Below are 23,374 nucleotides of genomic sequence, written 5' to 3' on the forward strand. Positions count from 1 at the left end.
CCCCTTCACTTCCTCTCTCCTCACCGTCCAAGGGCCCAAACACTCCTTTCAAGTGAAGCAGCATTTCACTTGCATTTCCTTCAACTTAGTCTACTGCATTCGTTGCTCCCAATGCGGTCTCCTCTACATTGGAGAGACCAAACGTAAACTGGGCGACTGCTTTGCAGAACACCTGCGGTCTGTCTGCAAGAATGACCCAAACCTCCCTGTTGCTTGCCATTTTAACACTGCACCCTGCTCTCTTGCCCACATGTCTGTCCTTGGCTTGCTGCATTGTTCCAGTGAAGCCCAATGCAAACTGGAGGAACAACAACTCATCTTCCGACTAGGCACTTTACAGCCTTCCGGACTGAATATTGAATTCAACAACTTTAGACCTTGACCTCCCTCCTCCATCCCCACCCCCTTTCTGTTTCTTCCCCCTTCCTTTTGTTTTTTCCAATAATTTATATAAATTTTTCTTTTCCCACCTTTTTCCATTATTTTTAAATCTATACCTTTTATGCCCTGCTAGTCTTTCCACCCCACCCCCACTAGAGCTGTACCTTGTGTGTCCTGCCATCCATTCTTAATTAGCACATTCGTTTAGATAATATCACCACTTTCAACACCTCTGTGTCCTTTTGTCTGTGACACCTTTTGATTATCTGCTCCTATCACTGCTTGCTTGTCCCTACAACCACAGCCCCCACCGCCCCACTTCTCTCCCCCCACCCCCCTTTAAACCAGCTTATATTTCACCCCTCTCCTAATATTCACTCAGTTCTGTTGAAGGATCATGAGGACTCGAAACGTCAACTCTTTTCTTCTCCGCTGATGCTGCCAGACCTGCTGAGTTTTTCCAGGTAATTCTGTTTTTGTTTTGGTGTATTGCAACCCCATGTTACAGTCCTCGTTAGACAAGCATACTGATGTCTTCGAGTTATTAGACATTGAAGCCAAACTTGTCGTGAAGGCTGAAGCTTCTCCAAGGTTCTTCAAACCACGTTCATTTCCCTACGCAATACGACAGAAAATTGCGCAGAAACTAGAACGACTTAAAAACTTTCAGATAATTGAGAAAGTTGATTATGCAGAGTGGGCAGCTCCTGTAATCCCAGTAGTGAAGGACGACTGGTCTATCAGAATATGTGGCGACTGTAAAATCACCATTAATTCTTTCCTGGAAGTCCCGAAAGTGGAGAACCTGTTTGCTGCTCTGAGTGGAGATGAATTATTCACAGAGCTTGACCTATCACAGGCATTTTTGCAAATTCGGCTGAGTGAAGATTCCAGTACTTATACAACCATCAGCGCACACACAAGGTTTATTTATTCTATGTTATATGCCACATGGCGATACATCCGGGATTTAGCACACCCTACTGTCAGGTTTTTTATATAACACTTTTTAACTAAAATATCCTTTTACATAAAAACATTAACATTGGACACAAACATCACGCCCCGCTCTCTCCCCATAGCCCTGTATCAATCCCAAACTAAACCCACTGTCCCGCTCTCTCCCCATCGCCCTGTACCAATCCCAAACAAAACCCACTGCCCTGCTCTCTCCCCATAGCCCTCTTTCAATCCCAAACTAAACCCATTGCCCCGCTCTCTCCCCATAGCCCTGTATCAATCCCAAACTAAACCCACTGTCCCGCTCTCTCCCCATCGCCCTGTACCAATCCCAAACAAAACCCACTGCCCTGTTCTCTCCCCATAGCCCTGTATCAATCCCAAACTAAACCCACTGCCCCGCTCTCTCCCCGTCGCCCTGTACCAATCCCAAACTAATCCCACTGTCCCACTCTCTCCCCATAGCTCTGTACTAATCCCAATCTAAACCCACTGCCCTGCTCTCTCCCCATAGCCCTGTATCAATCCCAAACTAATCCCACTGTTCTGTCGAAGGGTCATGAGGACTCGAAACGTCAACTCTTTTCTTCTCCGCCGATGCTGCCAGACCTGCTGAGTTTTTCCAGGTAATTCTGTTTTTGTTTTTGTTTTGGATTTCCAGCATCCGCAGTTTTTTTGTTTTTATCCCACTGTCCCGCTCTCTCCCCATAGCCCTGTACCAATCCCAAACTAATCCCACTGTCCCACTCTCTCCCCATAGTCCTGTACTAATCCAAAACTAAACCCACTGCCCTGCTCTCTCCCCATAGCCCTGTATCAATCCCAAACTAAACCCACTGCCCCGCTCTCTCCCATCGCCCTGTACTAATCCCAAACTAATCCCACTGCCCCGCTCTCTCCCCATAGCCCTGTATCAATCCCAAACTAATCCCACTGCCCCGCTCTCTCCCCCTAGCCCAGTATCAATCCCCAAACTAATCCCACTGCCTCACTCTCTCTCCCCATAGCCCTGTATCAATCACAAACTAATCCCACTGCCCCACTCCCTCCCCATAGCCCTGTCTCAATCACAAACTAAACCCACTGCCCCACTCTCTCTCCCCATAGCCCTGTATCAATCACAAACTAATCCCACTGATCCCCACTCTCTCCCCATAGCCCTGTATCAATCCCAAACTAAACCCACTGCCCCACTCTCTCTCCCCATAGCCCTGTATCAATCCCAAACTAAACCCACTGCCCCACTCTCTCCCCTTAGCCCTGTACCAGTCCCCAAACTAATCCCACTGCCCCACTCTCTCCCCATAGCCCTGTACTAATCCCAAATTAATCCCACTGCCCTGCTCTCTCCCCATAGCCCAGCATCAATCCCCAAACTAATCTCACTGCCTCACTCTCTCTCCCCATAGGCCTGTATCAATCACAAACTAATCCCACTGCCCCACTCCCTCCCCATAGCCCTTTATCAATCACAAACTAAACCCACTGCCCCACTCTCTCTCCCCATAGCCCTGTATCAATCCCAAACTAAACCCACTGCCCCACTCTCTCCCCATAGCCCTGTACCAGTCCCCAAACTAATCCCACTGCCCCACTCTCTCCCCATAGCCCTGTACTAATCCCAAACTAAACCCACTGCCCTGCTCTCTCCCCATAGCCCAGTATCAATCCCCAAACTAATCCCACTGCCTCACTCTCTCTCCCCATAGCCCTGTATCAATCACAAACTAATCCCACTGCCCCACTCCCTCCCCATAGCCCTGTATCAATCACAAACTAAACCCACTGCCCACTCTCTCCCCATAGCCCTGTATCAATCCCAAACTAAACCCACTGCCCCACTCCCTCCCCATAGCCCTGTATCAATCCCAAACTAAACCCACTGCCCCACTCTCTCCCCATAGCCCTGTACCAATTCCAAACTAATCCCACTGTCCCGCTCTCTCCCCATAGCCCTGTACTAATCCCAAACTAAACCCACTGCCCTGCTCTCTCCCCATAGCCCAGTATCAATCCCAAACTAAACCCACTGCCCCACTCTCTCTCCCCATAGCCCTGTATCAATCTCCAAACTAATCCCACTGCCTCACTCTCTCTCCCCATAGCCCTGTATCAATCACAAACTAATCCCACTGCCCCACTCCCTCCCCATAGCCCTGTATCAATCCCAAATTAATCCCACTGATCCCCATTCTCCCCATAGCCCAGTATCAATCCCCAAACTAATCCCACTGCCCCGCTCTCTCCCCATAGCCCAGTATCAATCACAAACTAATCCCACTGCCCCGCTCTTGCCCCATAGCCCAGTATCAATCCCCAAAGAAATCTACTGCCCTGCTCTCTCCCCATAGCCCAGTATCAATCCCCAAACTAATCCCACTGCCCCGCTCTCTCCCCATAGCCCAGTATCAATCCCCAAACTAATCCCACTACCCTGCTCTCTCCCCATAGCCCAGTATCAATCCCCAAACTAAACCCACTGTCCCCCTCTCTCCCCATAGCCCTGTATCCATCCCCAAACTAATCCCGCTGTCCCACTCTCCCCATACCCCAGTATCAATCACAAACTAATCCCACTGTCCCGCTCTCTCCCCATAGCCCTGTATCCATCCCCAAACTAATCCCACTGCCCCGCTCTCTCCTCATAGCCCAGTATCAATCACAAACTAATCCCACTACCCTGCTCTCTCCCCATAGCCCAGTATCTATCCTCAAATTAATCCCACTGCCCCGCTCTCTCCCCATAGCCCAGTATCAATCCCAAACTAATCCCACTGCCCCGCTCTCTCCCCATAGCCCAGTATCAATCCCAAACTAATCCCACTGCCCCGCTCTCTCCCCATAGCCCTGTATCAAGCCCCAAACTAATCCCACCGCCCCGCTTTCTCCCCATAGCCCTGTATCAATCCCCAAACTAATCCCACTGCCCCACTCTCTCCCCATAGCCCTGTTTCAATCCCCAAACTAATCCCACTACCCCGCTCTCTCCCCATAGCCCTGTATCAATCACAAACTAATCTCACTACCCCACTCTCACCCCATAGCCCTGTTTCAATCCCCAAACTAATCCCACTACCCCGCTCTCTCCCCATAGCCCTGTATCAATCACAAACTAATCTCACTACCCTGCTCTCTCCCCTTAGCCCTGTATCAATCACAAACTAATCTCACTACCCCGCTCTCTCCCCATAGCCCTGTAGCAATCACAAACTAATCTCACTACCCCACTCTCACCCCATAGCCCTGTATCAATCCCCAAACTAATCCCACTGCCCCACTCTCTCTCCCCATAGCCCTGTATCAATCACAGACTAATCTCACTACCCCACTCTCACCCCATAGCCCTGTATCAATGCCCAAACTAATCCCACTGCCCCACTCTCTCTCCCCATAGCCCTGTATCAATCACAAACTAATCTCACTACCCTGCTCTCTCCCCATAGCCCTGTATCAATCCCCAAACTAATCCCACTGCCCCACTCTCTCTCCCCATAGCCCTGTATCAATCACAAACTAATCTCACTACCCCGCTCTCTCCCCATAGCCCTGTATCAATCACAAACTAATCTCACTACCCCGCTCTCTCCCCATAGCCCTGTATCAATCACAAACTAATCTCACTACCCCACTCTCACCCCATAGCCCTTTATCAATCACAAACTAATCTCACTACCCCGCTCTCTCTCCATAGCCCTGTATCAATCACAAACTAATCCAACTACCCCGCTCTCTCCCCATAGCCCTGTATCAATCACAAACTAATCTCACTACCCCACTCTCACCCCATAGCCCTGTATCAATCACAAACTAATCTCACTACCCCGCTTTCTCTCCATAGCCCTGTATCAATCACAAACTAAACCCACTGCCCCACTCTCTCCCCATAGCCCTGTATCAATCCCCAAACTAATCCCACTGCCCCACTCTCTCTCCCCATGGCCCTGTATCAATCCCAAACTAATCCCACTGCCCCACTCTCTCTCCCCATAGCCCTGTATCAATCCCCAAACTAATCCCACTGCCCCACTCTCTCTCCCCATAGCCCTGTATCAATCACAAACTAATCTCACTACCCCGCTCTCTCTCCATAGCCCTGTATCAATCCCCAAACTAATCCCCCTGCCCCACTCTCTCTCCCCATAGCCCTGTATCAATCACAAACTAATCTCACTACCCCGCTCTCTCTCCATAGCCCTGTATCAATCACAAACTAAACCCACTGCCCCACTTTCTCTCCCCATAGCCCTGTATCAATCCCCAAACTAATCCCACTGCCCCACTCTCTCTCCCCATAGCCCTGTATCAATCACAAACTAAACCCACTGCCCCACTCTCTCCCCATAGCCCTGTATCAATCCCCAAACTAATCCCACTGCCCCACTCTCTCTCCCCATAGCCCTGTATCAATCCCAAACTAATCCCACTGCCCCACTCTCTCTCCCCATGGCCCTGTATCAATCCCAAACTAATCCCACTGCCCCACTCTCTCCCCATAGCCCTGTATCAATCCCCAAACTAATCCCACTGCCCCACTCTCTCTCCCCATAGCCCTGTATCAATCCCCAAACTAAACCCACTGCCCCACTCTGCTCAGGGATCATTTTCTCATTGGTTCCCATGATAACTTGCTCCCAGTCTCTCGCCTGTACCAACTTGTGATGTGTCACCGAGTAGACCATCCTGAACGTGTCCAATTGGAACGAGCAGCCCCAGTTGTGGGGTTTTTATTCGAAGCTTTGTGATGGACTAGCGGGAAGTTCCTCTTATTTTCTGATCATGCTCGGGTTGTGGCAAGGTCACCTTTCATTGTCCATCCCCAGCTGTCCCGCGTGTCTGCTCGTGGGTTTTGACTGTGAACCCCTCTGGAGTCTGGTTTTCGAGTAGCGGAGCAGCAGCTATTCTGGTGTGTGGACTGTAGTGATGCCTCAGCCAGACTGGATAAAGACAGCAGGTTTCCCTCCCAAAAGGAGAAGCCTTTCAACTGGCCAGGCCCTAAACCTCTGGGACATGGGATCCAGAGGAGGCCATTCAGCCCCTTGAACCTGCTCCGCGATTCAGTTAGACCTGTACCTCAATTCCATTTACCACCTTTATTCCATATCCCGTAATAACCCATGGGATTCCCTTCCTAAACCTCTTCCACCCTTCCCCCACCCCACTCCTCTTTAAGACTCTCTTTAAAACCTACCTCCTTCACCAAGCTATTGGCCACTGTCCTCTTTCTCATGCTCTGGGTCCAATATTATCGAGCGTTGTTGCTGTGAAGTGGCCTGGGACCTTTTACAATGTTAAAGGCGCTACAAAAAAAAACCAAGTTGTTGTTGCTTGATAGTGACACAAGATGAGCAAGTTTTTAATTTTGTGCGGAAATGTCCCTGGACTGTGATCCTCCTGGCTATCTTACTAAGTACGTCCAGCGTCAACTATTCCAATTCACACTTGGCTGGTCTCCCACGTTCTACCCTCCTTAAACTTGGCTGTCCCAAACTCCACTGTCCGTGTCTTAACTTGCGGACAGTCCCTTTCCCTTCTCACCCCTGTGCTCGCTGACCACACGGCCTTCCCCAGTCAAGCAATGTCTTGACTTGAAAATTCTCATCCTTGTTTGCAAATCCCCTCCATGGCCTCTCACCTCCCTCGCTCTGCAATCTCCTCCAACCCCGCAACCTCTGGCAGTCTCTGCGCTCCTCCAACTCTGGCCTCTTTGAACGTCCCCGATTTTTAATCGCTCCATCAGCTGTCTGGGCCCTGAGCTCTGGAAATCCCCCTCCCTAAACCCCTCCGCCTCTCTACCTCACTTCTCTCCTTTAAAATGCTCCTTAAAACCTCCCCCCACCCCCCACTTTGACCAAGCGTTTGGTCACCCAATCTAATATCATCCTGCCTCATATATTTTTGTTTTATAATGCTCCTGCGAAGCCCCTTGGAACATTTTATCATGTTCGCGGCGCTATCTAAATATAAGTTGTTGTTGTTCTCAGCCCTGTTTTTCGGTAACATTGACCCAACTCCTGTTTATTTCCTTTCAGTGGTGTGTTCATTGTGATCTATTTTGTCCTGATCTGCTGTGAAGGACCCAGGTGAGTTCCTGTGCTTTCCCGGTGAATGTTGACCTCGTTCCCCCCCACCCCCCGACACACACACACACACACACACACACACACACACACGCACACAGACACACAAGAGTGTCCCGTTCCTTGTTCCTCGAGGTGCCGGTTCACACGGGCGTTCAGCAGGCGTCGTCTTTGTGCAGGGACTATTCGACCAGGAGGTTCATAACGAGGGCTGAGTCGCATCCTGTCAGCACTTGTGGAACTGCCCACCCCTCCACCCACCTCCCACCTGGCCCCCTCAGCCTCCCAAAGGAGGTGGGGTGGGAGGGCGCTCGCTTGGGGTAGATTTCAGAAGGTCAATAGCGATCATAGAACGATATGGACAGGAGGAGCCTGTTGGGTCCATCTTGCCTGTGCTGGAGCATTGAAAATCAGCTTTTTTTTAATCCCATGTCTGTATTTTTTAGGAGGAAGTTTCCCTGGAATGTGATCCTTCTGGCTATTTTTGTGAGTATTTTTAAAATTCCTTTATAATTTATCTTTTAAACCAACCTCCCACCTTCCCCATTCCAGAATTCTGCTCGTTCTGAAATTATCCCACGTGTCCTCTGACTCCATCCGGATAATTCGTTACGTTTGTGATGCGGCTCCGAATGGATATTTGACCCAATGTATCCGCTGTCACCCTGTTCCTAACGGTGATGTGGTCACCTGCTCCTCAGCTGGTATCTGGCTCTGACGGTCCTGTGAAATATCTGCCAGACACCCAGCAGTCCCTGTGAAACCACCGCCCGATTCCACCTCTAACATCTCCCCGCTTCAACTCTCCTGCTGCTGAAACCCTCATCCCTGCCTCTGGCACCTCGGGACTTGACTATTCCAGCACACTCCTGGCTCTTCCCCCACATTCTCCCTCTGTAAACTTGAGGACATCCAAACTTCTGCTGCGCGGGCCTTAAACTCACACCAAGTCCCATTCCCCCGTCATCCCCGTGCTCACTGACCTACACTGCTTCCCGGTCCAGTGACACCTTTTATTTGTTTTAATTCTCGGGCTTCCTCAAATCCCTCCATGGTCTCCCCTCCCTATCCCTCTAACCTCTCCAACCCCGCCAACCTCTGCGCTCCTCTGATTTTCTGACCTCTCCACCATCCCTGGTTTTAATCGCTCCACCATTGGCGGCCGTGCCTTCGTCTGCCTGGGCCCTGGGATTCCCTCCCTAACCCTCTCTCCCTCCCAACTCTCTCTCTCTCTATCCCTCCCTCCCTCTCTCTCTCCCTCTTTGACCATGCTCTGTCCACCTGTCCTAATAGCTCCTTCTTTGGCTCAGTGTCAGGTTTTTGTTTGAGAAAACACTCCTGTGATGGGCCTTGGTACGTTTCACTGAAGGCACTGAACCTATCAGCTGTGACTCGGTGGGTAGTATCCTCACCCCTGAGTCCGAGGGTTGTAGGTTCAAGTCCCACTCCAGACACTTGAGTGCAAAATCTGAGTGGCCTCCCCTGTGTCCTGAGGGTCGGCTGGTTCTCACCTACGACCATGAGTGAACAGGTGGAGTTTTTTTTAACGACACCGCTTCAGCTTCGAGGTTACTTTACTAACCCCAGATATTTATTTTGAGAATTATTGAACTGAATTTGCATTCACGCGGTGTGTATTAAACTCTGGTTGTCTGGAATACGAGTCCAGTAATATTGTCATTTCATTACCACCACATTCCCTGGGCTGGTATCTGTGATCTCGATCTTACTGATGTTTTACTTCCTTGTTTCTCCATCCAGACTTTGGCTATGTCATATTTGACTGGAACGATTGCAAGGTATGGACAGTTACATTGAGAGTGTGCGCGTGTGTGTGTTTGTGATGCCTTCCAGAGCTGAATGTCCTAATCAGACTTATGTGTATGTTAAGTTTGCACGAGTTCTACCAGTGCACGTGCAACAGGGCAGAAGGCTGGGGCCTGATTCTCCGATACTCGAATATTCGATCACGTTAATATGGGCCTTTTTTTGGAAATTAGGGATGGGCAATAAATACTGGCCTTGCCAGCAATGCCCACATCCCACGACTGAATAACAAAACCCAACATTAATGTGACCAAACCCCAGGATCCTCAGTCGCGCATCCCAATCCACTGGGAATACAGGCACTGAGAGGGGGGTGTATCGGAGGCTCTACGAGTACAGGCAGTGGGGATGGGGTGCCTGAATCCAGGGATACAGGCATGGGGGAGGGGGTGGTGATGGTGGTGGCTGAGGTGAGTGGTTATCGGGGAGCTCGGGGTTGAAGGCGGGGTTGGGGGGAGGGTTGTATCGGAGGGTTACGTGCACTGTTGGAGGGCTGGGGGGCAGTTCAGAGGGGCAGGGATTTACAGGCATTGAGGGGTAGGGTAGAGGAGGTCTTGTGGTGCAGCGGGTAGCGTCCCGACCCTCTGGGCCAGAAGATCCGGGTTCACGTCCCATTCCAGGCTTGATGGCCAGGGAAGGGTCGTTCACAACGTGGACCCCGAACAGGTTGATCGTCCGCCTGTAAATCCTTCCAGTACGCCTGATGGTGGGCGGTAAGAGCGGGACAGTTCCCTGGTCAGCCAGACTGCAGAAGGCCACAGCAAACCCCTGCAGTACATTGCCCAGCATCACCAGGAAATGTCCCTGGAATGTGATCCTGCTGGCTATTTTTGGAGTATTTTTAAAATCCCTTTATAATTTACCTTTTAAATCAACCTCCCACCTTCCCCATTCCAGAACTCTGCTCATTCTGAAATTATCCCAAGTGTCCTGACTCCACCTGGACAATTCCGAATGGATATTTGACCTGATGTCGGCCGTCCCCTCGTCTTTCTAACTGTGGCACGGGGTATGGTACCTGAAGGAGGGGGAGGGCTGGGGAATCCCCCCCCCCATAGTATGTTCCTGCCATCAGGAGGTGGGGAGACCCCACTGGGAGATAACCCAGTGCTTTCATATCCAGTCCATGGACCCTGTGAAGAGAAAGATGTCAAAACTCAGTTGATCCCCCCCCATCGCTGTCACCAACTTTATTCATCTGCAAGTTGCTGCATTTTTCCTGAAGCAGTCTGGTTTCGTGTACACATTATTGGATGTCAAATAATTTGGAGCCTGTTCTGCGCCCTCGTTGAGATGTGGGGAGACTGGAGAAACTGGGGATTGTTCTCCTTGGAGCAGAGAAGGTTAAGGAAAGGTTTAATAAGGGTTTTGATAGAGTAAGTAAGGAGAAATTGTTCCCACTGGCCAGAGGGTCACAGATTTAAAGTAACTGGCAAAAGAACCAGAGGGGGAGATGAGAATTTTTTTACACAGCGAGTTGTTGTGATCTGGAAGGCGCTGCCTGAAAGGGCGGTGGAAGCAGATTCAATAGGAATTTTTAAAAAGGAATTGGATAAATACTTGAAAAAGAGCAATGTGCAGGGAGATGGGGAATGAACAAGGGGAGTGAGATTAATTGGCTAGCTCTTTCAAAGAGCTGGCACATGCATAATGGGCTGAATGGCCTCCCTCTGTGCTGTAAGATTAATGTCAGGCGCTTGGAGCTAGTGTGTTCAGAGTCTGTGACTGTTCCTGGTCTCTGTAGCTCGATAATCTTTCACTCCTGTGTCCGCAGTTACCACAGTACCAAGTCTGTGTTTCTCTGCCTCGGGATCACTGCCCTGGTCTGTCTCGGCGTCACCATCTTCTGCTTCCAGACCAAGGTAACAGGACCTGGGGGATGGTGGGGACAGGGTGATGGGGGCCGGGGAACTGGGGCGGTGTTGCGGGGGTGGGAAGGCGGGGGCGGGGTAGTGGAGGGTGTGAGGGGGGAGTCTTCTTCAGATGTACAGAGAATTAACGGCAGCAACTTGCATTCCAGGTGGATTTCACTTCGTGTGGAGGTCTGTTCTGTGCCCTGGGGATTGGTCTCTTTGTTGCTGGGATTGTCGTTACCATTGTTCTGTCTTTCAAATATGTAAGTCACGCTCAACACTCTAAGTGAGGACTGAATACTGGTAAGGGGGAGAGAGAAAGGGAAGGAGGGTGAGAGGGAGAGAGAGAAGAGGAAAGAGAGGCTGCACGAGAAAGGGATGGAGGAGGAGATGGATTTTCCTAAAAATATTACTCAGTATCCGAGTCAGGGGAGTTAGTCTGTCTGAATCCGGGAGAGAGGGAGCACTTATAGGCCCAAAGGTCCCTATGGTTCAGTGCACAGGAGTGTGAGAGGGAGCTCATGGCCCGGTTGAAAGGACCGAGCTCCTGAGCAGTTACTATGAGGCTGGAAGAGTGGCCCAGCTTGAGCTAGAGAGCGAATCTCCAGGGAAAGAAACTCATTTTGAGAGAATTCTGGAATTAGAAATTCCCTGGGTGAGGAAGGAAAGAACAGAGATAAACTCTCCGGAGTGAAGAGTCACTTTGGGCTGATTTCTCCGGAGTGAAGAGTCACTTTGGGCTGATTGTGGGGAAATTGAATGTTTAATTCAGGGACAGTGTAAGTATGTAAATGGGTTTCTTGTTTATGGTTAAACGTTTGAGGGAAAAGTTCTGCTCCGTCAATTAAAGCGTGAGAGTTGCCGACAAGTTAATTGTCTCTGTTTCCAAGTCAGGATGGTGAGTAACTTGGAGGGGAACTTCCAGGTGGTGGTGTTCCCCTGCGTCTGCTGCCCTTGTCCTTCTAGATGCTGGAGGCCGCGGGTTTGGAAAGTGCTGTCAAAGGAATTTGAACACTGAGATTAATCCATGTCTTTGTATTCCGGCAGATTCCGTGGCTTCACATGTTGTATTCTGCAATTGCAGCCATTGTTTTTACTCTGGTGAGTGACATTTCCTCTTGTCAGAGAGTGATGTCCAGATCACTCCCGAGCTGATTGTCGAGCCTGATGTCTATATCTCTGAGCTCCCTGTAAGACTCACTGTATCACTGCTGATGCAGAGTCAGAGTAAAGCTCCCTCTACTCTGTCCCCATCAAACACTCTCAGGACAGGTACAGCATGGGGTTAGATACAGAGTAAAGCTCCCTCTACACTAAACCCATCAAACACTCCCAGGACAGGTACAGCACGGGGTTAGATACAGAGTAAAGTTCCCTCTACACTGTCCCCATCAAACACTCCCAGGACAGGTACAGCACGGGGTTAGATACAGAGTAAATCTCCCTCTACACTGTCCCCATCAAACACTCCCAGGACAGGTACAGCACGGGGTTAGATACAGAGTAAATCTCCCTCTACACTGTCCCCATCAAACACTCCCAGGACAGGTACAGCACGGGGTTAGATACAGAGTAAAACTCCCTCTACACTGTCCCCATCAAACACTCCCAGGACAGGTACAGCACGGGGTTAGATACAGAGTAAAGCTCCCTCTACACTGTCCCCATCAAACAGTCCCAGGACAGGTACAGCACGGGGTTAGATACAGAGTAAATCTGCCTCTACACTGACCCCATCAAACACTCCCAGGACAGGTACAGCACAGGGTTAGATACAGAGTAAAACTCCCTCTACACTGTCCCCATCAAACAGTCCCAGGATAGGTACAGCACTGGGTTAGATACAGAGTAAAGCTCCTTCTACACTGTCCCCATCAAACACTCCCAGGACAGGTACAGTATGGGGTTAGATACAGAGTAAAACTCCGCCTACACTGTCCCCATCAAACCCTCCCAGGGCAGGTAAAGCACGGGGTTAGATACAGAGTAAAGCTCCCTCTACGCTGTCCCCATCAAACAGTCCCAGGATAGGTACAGCACAGGGTTAGATACAGAGTAAAGGTCCCTCTACACTGTCCCCATCAAACATTCCCAGGACAGGTATAGCACGGGGTTAGATACAGAGTAAAGCTCCCTCTACACTGTCCCCATCAAACACTACCAGGAAAGGTACAGCACGGGGATAGATACAGAGTAAAGCTTCCTCTACACTGTCCCCATCAAACACTACCAGGAAAGGTACAGCACGGGGATAGATACAGAATGAAGCTGTCTCTGAATTGTGCCAAAATGCAGGATACACCATCGCCCTGTGTTGTGCTGATGTGATGTTACCATTTCCTGAACTGTTTGAATGATCAGTCTGAGGGCTGCTGTTGTTTTACTGACAATGAGATGACAATCATTGCCCTGGATGCTGATCCCACAGTGATCTGGACCCAGTGTTCTCCAGAGACAGTGATCACCATTCCATCCTGTGAAAGGGGGTGTTCCTCTTTCACCCTTTACCCCTCCCTGAATATAGAGTGGATATGTTCACACTGCCTCTCGCCAGCTGCCATCACTAAGAGCCTGGATCATTTTTTTCCAAATGTCTCTCTCTGGCCCCCACTTCTCTCTTGTTCCCCCGTCTCCTGCCCCCGCCTTCTTTGTCTGTGCCCCACCCCCCCTCTCTCTCTCTGGGCCCCCCTCTCTCTCTCTTTCCAGGACCCCCACCTCTCTCCATCCGCCCCACCCCCCCAATCCCCAAATCTCCGGGCCCCCTTCCCTCCCCTCTCTCTCCGGGCCCTCGCTCCTTCAGCATTCATTAACCTCCTCTCTCTCTCTCTCTTCTAGTTCTTGGCCTTTGACACTCAGCTGATCCTGGGCAACAGACGACATTCCATCAGCCCAGAGGAGTATGTTTACGGGGCACTCCGACTCTACACAGACATTGTCCAAATCTTCATCTACCTCCTTCAGTTGTTTGGATCCAGATGAAGATGCAGACTGTAGTTCTGTTACAGACACACCTCCCTCGTTCTCTCTCCTTGTGTAAAATAATCTTGCGCTTATAGAATTCAGTGAAAAGTTACTTCAGCACAGTTGGAATTATTGGATGTAGCTCCTGTTCTGACAGGTCCCTACCTTCCTGATCTTCTGCCTATTATGGCTTCCTCTCCAAAATAAATTAATTATAAAATAAAAACAGAAAATGCTGTAAATATGCGGCAGGTTAGGCAGCATCTGTGGAGAAACAAGAGTTAACGTTTCAGGTCAATGACCTTTCACCAGAACTGAAAACATTAATGGTTTTTAAAAAAGTCAGAGCCTGAATTGAGGGAAGGGTGGGGGGGGGGTTGGCGGTGGAGCTGAACAAAAGGGGAAGGTTTATGATAGGGTAAAAGGTCATTGACTCAAAACGTTCACTCTGTTTCTCTCTCCACAGATGCTGCCTGACCTGCTGAGTTTTTCCAGCAGTTTCTATTTGCTTTCAGATTTCCAGCATCTGCAATGTTCAGCCTTTGAAAGGAAATGCATTGTGTGATACGTTGGTGATCCCCATTCATTCCCATAATTCCAATGTCTATACCTCCGGGCCCACCTTGTCCTGTTTCTCTTAGTCTCTTGCTCCAAGGATTCACCCCAAATCAAAGATAGTCCTCAACAAGTGCGATCCATGGGTGAGATGGTGTGAAGACTTCAGTTGACTGAGGAAAAGAGCATTTGAGGACCAGGATCTCAAACCCGAGACTAAGTTTTGTCTTACTGGGCAGCAGTGACCACTGGGCTTCGAAATGCTTCAGAGACTTAGACAACCTACAGCCGGCACCTCAAAGCGCTGGGGAAGACTGGGGAAGTAACCACCAGCGATGCCTTCACAACATCCTGCAAATCCACTGACCAGAAAGGTGGACCAACAGCAGCGGCTTCTCCCCAGGCCAACTCACCCAGCACCGGGGCGCTAATCACCCCAAAACCAGCTCCGCTGGGTGGGACACCTCGTTCGCATGCCTCACACCAGAATCCCGAAGTAACTGCTGCATTTGGAACTCGGTCACTCCCAGGAGGACAGCGGGAACGTTCTAGGGATGTCCTCAAAGCTTCCCTGAAAAGGTTAAACATCCCCATCGACTCCACAGGAGACCATCCAGAATGGGGACGGTTCATTCGGGAAGGCACCGAACACGGAGAGACTGCATCGGGAACGTGCAGAGGAGAAGTCGAGGCTTCGGAGGGAGCGCATAAACCACCCAAACAACCCATCCACCCAACCCCTTCAACACCACCTGCCCCGCATGTGGCAGGGTCTGCAGGTCACACATTGGGCTTATCAGCCTCCTCAGAACCCACTGAATCACCTTCGACCCTGGGGGACAATCCAAGGAGATGTGATTGAGGACAGTTACACAAAGTGTACATTACTATTCCTCCACAAGCAGTAGCTGGAGGGTCAGTAACCAGAGGGCAGAGGTTGAAGGTGATTGGTAAAGGAACTGAGGGAATTATTTTCCACAGTGAGTTGTCCTGACATGGAATGCGCTGTCTGAAAGGATGGTAGAAGCAAATTCAATAGGAACGTTCAAAAGGGAATTGGATAAGTGGTTGAAAGAATAGAATTTTGGGAAGGAGCATGGGGAATTGGGATTAGTTGGATCGTTCTACCAAGGTACCAGCGCAGGCACAATGGGTAGAATAGTCTCATCCTGTGCTGTAAGATCTGGTGATTGTTTAACCCTTGTATGACTGATTACAGATTTGAGTTCAGCCCTGCCTGAAAGTGACATTCTGCATGTTCAGAAGCAGCTCTTTCCCTCTCCCCCACAGTTCCAATCCCAAAGCCGACATCTTTGACTCACTGACCTACTCTGTACAAATCAACAGTTAATATTCGATCCAGTTATATGTTTCCTTCCTGCAGTAACTTTCAGTGCAGCCCCAGCTGACTGTTAATCATACAGCTCTCTCCATTTGCTGTAAAGCAATGGAACCTAGAAACATAGGACATAGGAGCAAGAGAAAGGCCATTCAGCCCATCGACCCTGTTACATTGAAACAGGAGGAGGAGGAGTTCAGTCCCTCAAGACAGCTCTCCCACTCAGCCAGATCAGGGCAGATGTTAGCACCTTTGCCCATCATCATTTCCGTTTCCCTCCTCCAAATAAAACGATCAATCTCAATTTTGGAATTTTCAATTGACCCACCCCCTCAACCTCAGAGGATTTGTGGGGAGAGATTTCCAGATTTCCACTGCCCTCTGTGTGAAGAAGTGCTTCCTGACATCACCCCTGAATGGTCTGGCTCGCATTTGAAGGCCTGGTTTCTCCCACTATAGGGAAGATTTTCTTTGCCTTGACTCTTATCAAATCCTTTCATCATTTTAAACATCTCAGTCAGGTTGCATGCCAACCTTCTAAATGGAAAGGTTGCTCTGCATCACTGTGTAAGCATTATTGATATGTTTGTGGTTGCTGCTTTACAATTTTATTTACTGCTGAATGTTTACAAGGTTAGTTACAGAACCTATATTCTGTACAATGTTGTAATAAAATGCTTTTGGTTACAAATTGCCATTGATTGAGTGAAATTTTAAAGTCGAAAAATACTGGATTTACACAACCATTGGTATTTTAAAAACTTTATTCTTGAGATGTGGGGCTTCGCTGGCTGGACCAGTATTTATTGTCCATCCCTAATCCCTTGAGAAGTTGATGGTGAGCTGCCTTCTTGAACCGCTGCATCCATGTGGTATAGGTACACCCACAATGCTGTTAGGGAGGGAGTTCCAGGATTTTGTCCCAGCGACAGTGAAGGAACGGTGATATATTTCCAAGTCAGGATGGTGAGTGACTTGGAGGGGAACTTCCAGGCAGTGGTGTTCCCAACTATCTGCTGCCCTTGTCCTTCTAGATGGTAGTGGTTGTGGGTTTGGAAGGTGCTGTCGAAGGAACCTTGGTGAGTTCCTGCAGTGCATCTTGTAGATGGTACACACACTGCTGCTACTGTGCGTTGGTGGTGGAGGGAGTTCAAGGTGATCAGCTCCTGGAAGAGGAAACAATGGTTAGTGTTTCAGGTGGAGTTCCTTCCACAGCCGGGAGAGTTGGGTGAAATCTTGTTACTGAACAGGGCCAACATAGGGGCATTTTTGAAGTAAACTTTGTCCCTTCGCTGGAGACCAAACTATCTCATCCTGGGATCTGGATTTCACAGGATCAAGCCACCCTGAATCAAATGACTATGCTTCACTTGAGTCCAGGCCATGAGTGGCTTGCAGCAGTCTCTTCAAAAGTATGGGGAGTCACAGCCAAGTCTCACCCTCACCTACAACCAGCTTAGCTGTAACCTCTTGACCCTTGTGAAGGCAACTGGGGCATCATACAGTCATAACAGTCCAGTGGGAGGCCACTTGGTTCATTGAATCCACGCTTGGTCAGTGCTGGTCACTGCCTTGAAAAGGTTTGTGTGGCACATGTTTCAGAAGTTTAAAACAAAAACAGAATTACCTGGAAAAACGCAGCAGGTCTGGCAGCATCAGCGGAGAAGAAAAGAGTTGACGTTTCGAGTCCTCATGACCCTTCAACAGAACTGGGTGAATCAAAGGGGAGGGGTGAAATATAAGCTGGTTTTGGGGGGGGGGGGTGGTGGTGGGGAGAAGTGGAGGGGGGGGTGTTGTTGTAGGGACAAGCAAGCAGTGATAGGAGCAGATCATCGAAAGATGTCACAGACAAAAGAACAAAAGAACACAGAGGTGTTGAAGTCGGTGATATTATCTAAACGAATGTGCTAATTAAGAATGGATAGTACGGCACTCAAGGTACAGCTCTAGTGGGGGGCATAAAAGATTTAAAAATAATGGAAATAGGTGGGAAAAGAAAAATCTATATAAATTTTGGAAAAAACAAAAGGGGGAAGAAACAGAAAGGGGGTGGGGATGGAGGAGGGAGTTCAAGATCTAAAGTTGTTGAACTCAATATTCAGTCCGGAAGGCTGTAAAGTGCCTAGTCGGAAGATGAGGTGCTGTTCCTCCAGTTTGCGTTGGGCTTCACTGGAACAAGGTGGAACAACAATTCTTCTCCGCCGATGCTGCCAGACCTGCTGAGTTTTTCCAGGTAATTCTGTTTTTGTTTTGGATTTCCAGCATCCGCAGTTTTTTGTTTTTATTTCAGAGGTCTAAGTTTGTCCTGCTTCCTCCAGGCTTGTCCAAATATGAGGAAAGAGTATTTCAGTGAGCGAACTGTCAAGCTGTGATACAAATTCCCTCAGCTGACTTGGGAGCAGTTAGTGTTGATCCATTAAGAATAATGTTTCAGAAAATAAAATGTTTGGCTATAGTGTTATGAAGAGTTTGAGACAGGCACAACTTGTATCCATAAAGAGGGCAGAGCAATTAAAATCAGGGGTGTGAGAGAGGTTAGAATGAAAGGAGTGCAGAGATCTCAGAGCAAGTTATGGAGATAGGGAGGGGTGGAGGGGTTGGAAACAAAAACAAAAATACCTGGAAAAACTCAGCAGGTCTGGCAGCATCTGCGGAGAGGGAAACAGTTAACGTTTCGAGTCTGCATGACTCTTCAACAGAACTAAGGAAAAATAGAAAAGGGGTGAAATCTAAGCTGGTTTAAGGGGGGTGGGTGGGACAGGTAGAGCTGGATAGAGGACCAGTGATAGGTGGAGATACCCAAAAGATGTCACAGACAAAAGGACAAAGAGGTGTTGAAGGTGGTGATATTATCTAAGGAATGTGCTAATTAAGGGTAGAAAGCAGGATGAGCAAGGTACAGATAGCCCTAGTGGGGGTGGGGTGGGGTGAAGGAATCGGAAAAGGCTAAAAGGTAGAGATAAAACAATGGATGGAAATACATTTAAAAATAATGGAAATAGGTGGGAAAAGAAAAATCTATATAAATTATTGGAAAAAACAAAAAGGAGGGGATAAATCAGAACGGGGATGGGGATAGAGAAGAGAGTTCATGATCTGAAGTTGTTGAACTCAATATTCAGTCCGGAAGGCTGTAAATTGCCTAGTCGGAAGATGAGGTGCTGTTCCTCCAGTTTGCGTTGAGTTTCACTGGAACATTGCAGCAGGCCAAGGACAGACATGTGGGCAAGAGAGCAGGGTGGAGTGTTAAAATGGCAAGCGACAGGGAAGTCTGGGTCATGCTTGCGGACAGACCGAAGGTGTTCTGCAAAGCAGTCACCCAGTTTGCGTTTGGTCTCTCCAATGTAGAGGAGACCCCATTGGGAGCAACAAATGCAGTAGACTAAATTGAGGGAAGTACAGGTGAAATGCTGCTTCACTTAAAATGAGTGTTTAGGCCCTTGGACAGTGAGGAGAGAGGAAGTAAAGGGGCAGGTGTTGCACCTTCTGCGGTTGCATGGGAAGGTGCTGTGGGAGGGGGTTGAGGTGTAGGGGGTGATGGAGGAGTGGACCAGGGGGTCAAGCTGTGGGAGTCGGTAGGCTTGTAATGGATATTGGTGGACAGTCTATCACCAGAAATTGAGACAGAGAGGTCAAGGAAGAGAAGGGAAGTGTCAGAGATAGACCACGTGAAAATGATTGGGGGGTGGAAATTGGAAGCAAAATTAATAAAATTTTCCAGGTCCAGACGAGAGCATGAAGCAGCACCGAAGTAATCATCGATGTACCGGAGAAAGAGTTGTGGAAGGGGGCCGGAGTAGGACTGGAACAAGGAATGTTCCACATACCCCATAAAGAGACAGGCGTAGCTGGGGCCCATGTGGGTACCCATAGCCACACATTTTATTTGGAGGAAGTGAGAGGAGTTGAAGGAGAAATTGTTCAGTGTGAGAACAAGTTCAGCCAGACGGAGGAGAGTAGCGGTGGATGGGGATTGTTCGGGCCTCTGTTTGAGGAAGAAGTGGAGAGCCACCAGACTATCCTGGTGGGGGATGGAGGTGTAGAGGGATTGGACGTCCATGGTGAAGAGGAAGCGGTTGGGGCCAGGGAAATTGTTGATATGATGTAGGGTGTCAGAGGAATCACGGATGTAGGTGGTAAGGGACTGGACAAGGGGACAGAGAATGGAGTCAAGATAGCGAGTAATGAGTTCCATGGGGTAGGAACAGGCTGATACGATCGGTCCACCGGGACAGTCCTGTTTGTGGATTTTGGGTAGGAGGTAGAAGGGGGCTGTTCGAGGTTGGGCGACTATCAGGTTGGAAGCTGTGGAAGGAAGATCTCCAGAGGAGATGAGGTCAGTAGTAATAGTCCTGGAAACAATGGCTTGACGTTCAGTGGTGGGGTCATGGTCCAGAGAGGGGTAGGAGGAAGTGTCTGCGAGTTGACGCTCAGCCTCCGCGAGGTAGAGGTCAGTGCGCCAGACAACAACAGCACCACCCTTGTCAGCGGGTTTGATGACAATGTCAGGGTTGGACCTGAGAGAACGGAGTGCAGTAAGTTCAGAGAGAGAGAGATTAGAATGAGTGAGAGGAGCAGAGAAATTGAGACAACTAATGTCGCACCGACAGTTCTCAATGAAAAGATCAAGAGAAGGTAAGAATTCAGAGGGAGGGGTCCAGGTGGAGAGAGAATATTGGAGGTGGGTAAAAGGATCCGTTGAACAGGGAGAGGACTCCTGCCCAAAGAAGTGAGCACGGAGACGAAGACGGCGGAAGGAGAGTTCAGCATCGTGCCGAGCCCGAAATTCATTGAGATGAGGGTGTAAGGGTATGAAACTGAGTCTTGTCTGTGACATCTTTTGGTTATCTCCACCTATCTCTGGCCCTCTATCCAGCTCTCTTGTCCCAACACCACCTCCCCCCCACCCCTTAAACCAGCTTATATTTCACCTCTTTTCTATCTTTCCTTAGTACTGTTGTAGAGTCATGCGGATTCGAAACGTTAACTGTGTTCCTCTCCGCAGATGCTGCCAGACCTGCTTAGTTTTTCCAGGTATTTTTATTTTTGTTTTCGATTTCCAGTATCCGCAGTTTTTTGCTTTTATCTTAGTTGTAGGTGTTGGAGGAGGTTACAGGGATAGGATTGTAGGGGCTGGAGGAGGTTACAGGGATAGGGAGGGGTGTAGGGGCTGGAGGAGGTTACAGGGATAGGGAGGGACAAAGCCATAAAGGGATTTGAAAACGAATATTTTAAAGCAAGGTTTTGCTGGATTGGGAGCCAGTGGAGGTCAGTGAGCACAGGGGAGCGGGATTCGGTGGGCGTTAGGCTTTTAGAGCGGGCTGAGCTGTACTCTAAGGTATAAATGAGGGAACAGACTATGTGACTGGATGTTATAGAGGCCCTGGGTTAACTGACTCAAGATCACATAGCAGCCGTCGTTCTATCTTGTGTCTGATTTGCTAGGGCCAATTAAGAGCATTTGTCATACAGGCCGGGTTGTTTTACAGCAATCTCCTGGCTTTTTATTCCCACTCTTCCCAGTGTTCAATTTATTAAACTCCTTTACCCAACTTGCCTTGGAGAACCTGAACTCATGATCTCTGGACTTGTCAGTTCTTGTCAAGAACCACAACCCTTACTGGACTCAATTAGATGGGCTGAAGATACGAGTTGCTGTTTCTTATTCTGAAGGTAAATGCTAGGTGCAATGGTCTGAATTATCCAAAAGAACAGGAAGTTCAATTCTGACACTGCTCTGGGCCACTGTCTGATTGTAGCTCAGTATCATCTGCCAATGGTTAATGAACTTTTAACATCTCCAGGATCATAGTTTACATGCCATTTGTCCCAATCTGACAGTAAAACAACTCGAAACTAATCCCCCACCCCGTGCTCTCCCCACAGCTCTGTATCAATCTCAAACTAATCTCCCCGCCCTGCTGTCTCCCCATAGCTATCAATCCCAAACTTGTACCACTGCCCCACTCTATCTCCTTGTAGCCGTGTACCTTCCTCTTTTTAAAATGTTTATCTAATTTTTCTATAAAAGGTGTGATGGTCTTGGACAGTGCTGCTGAAGGAGCATTGGCGAGTTGCCGCAATGCATCTTATAGATAGTTCACATTGCAGCCACTGATGGATGGGGTGCCAGAAATATCCCATCCTCAATGATGGGACAGCCCAGCATTTCAGTACAAAAAACAAGACTGAAGCACTTGCAACAATCTTCAGCCTGTCATGCCGAGTGGATGATCCATCTTGGCCTCCTCCAGAGGTCCCCAGCATCACGGATGCCAGTCTTCAGCCAATTCAATTCACTCCTCGTGGTATCAAGAAACGGCTGAAGGCACTGGATACTGCAAAGGCTATGGGCCCTGACAATATTCTGGCAACAGTACTGAAGACTTGTGCTCCTGAACTTGCTGCGCCCCTAGCCAAGCTGTTCGAGTACATCTAGAACACTGGCATCTACCTGGCAATGTGGAAAATTGCCCAGGTATGTCCTGAACACACAAAAAAAAACCCAAATCTAATTGCCACCCCATCAATCCACTCTCAATCATCAGTAAAGTGATGGAAGGGGTCATCAACAGTGCTTTATCCAGCAATGACCTGCTCACTGATGCCCAGTTTGGGTTCCACCAGGGCCACTCGGCTCCTGACCTCATTACAGCCTTGGTTCAAACATGGACAAGAGAGCTGAACTCCCGAGGTGAGGTGAGAGTGACTGCCCTTGACATCAAGGATGCATTTGACCAAATATGGCATCAAGGAGCCCTAGTAAAACTGGAGTCGATGGGAATCAGGAAAATTCTCTGCTGGTTGGAGTCACCAAGGAAGATGGTTGTGGTTGTTGGAGATAATCATCTCAATCCTAGGACACCACTGCAGGAGTTCCTCAGGGTAGTGTCCTCGGCCCAGACATCTTCAGCTGCTTCATCAATGACCTTCCTTCCGTCATAAGATCAGAAGTGGGGATATTCGCTGATGATTGCACAATGTTCAGCACCATTCGGGACTCCTCAGATACTGAAGCAATCATATTCCAAATGCAGCAAGACCTGACAATATCCAGGCTTGGGCTGATAACCAACAAGTAACATTCACACCACAGAAGTGTCAGGCAATGCCCATCTTCAACAAAAGAGAATCCAACCATCACCCTTTGATGTTCAATGGCATTACCATTACTGAATCCCTCACTATCAATATCCTGGGGTTACCATTGACCAGAAACTGAACTGGACCAGCCATAAAAATACTGTGGCTACAAAAGCATGTAAGAGTTTGGGAATTTTGCAGAGACTAACTCACCTCCTGACTCCCTGAAGCTTGTCCACCATCTACAAGGCACAAGTCAAGAGTTTGTTGGAATACTCCCCACTTGCCTGGACAAGTACAGTTCCAACAACACCCAAGAAGCTTGATACCATCCAGGA

At 49.0% G+C, this 23,374-nt stretch overlaps 1 protein-coding gene across 4 annotated transcripts in view; it reads left to right on the plus strand.

Annotated features, from left to right (window-relative positions):
* Positions 1–16,644, plus strand: part of LOC121285256 (protein lifeguard 3-like) — a 67,594-nt gene extending 50,950 nt beyond the window's left edge. For all 4 annotated transcript variants that reach the window (XM_041201638.1, XM_041201639.1, XM_041201640.1 and 1 more), the window contains exons 6-12: positions 7,371–7,421; positions 7,865–7,904; positions 9,180–9,217; positions 11,020–11,107; positions 11,266–11,361; positions 12,146–12,199; positions 13,934–16,644. In XM_041201638.1, coding sequence (XP_041057572.1) covers positions 7,371–7,421; positions 7,865–7,904; positions 9,180–9,217; positions 11,020–11,107; positions 11,266–11,361; positions 12,146–12,199; positions 13,934–14,077 — 511 coding nt within the window. In that variant the 3' untranslated portion in view covers positions 14,078–16,644. The remainder of the gene's footprint in view (positions 1–7,370; positions 7,422–7,864; positions 7,905–9,179; positions 9,218–11,019; positions 11,108–11,265; positions 11,362–12,145; positions 12,200–13,933) is intronic.
* The last annotated feature ends 6,730 nt before the right edge of the window (positions 16,645–23,374 follow it).

Source organism: Carcharodon carcharias, chromosome 12, assembly GCF_017639515.1.
Source record: "Carcharodon carcharias isolate sCarCar2 chromosome 12, sCarCar2.pri, whole genome shotgun sequence".
NCBI lineage: Eukaryota > Metazoa > Chordata > Chondrichthyes > Lamniformes > Lamnidae > Carcharodon > Carcharodon carcharias.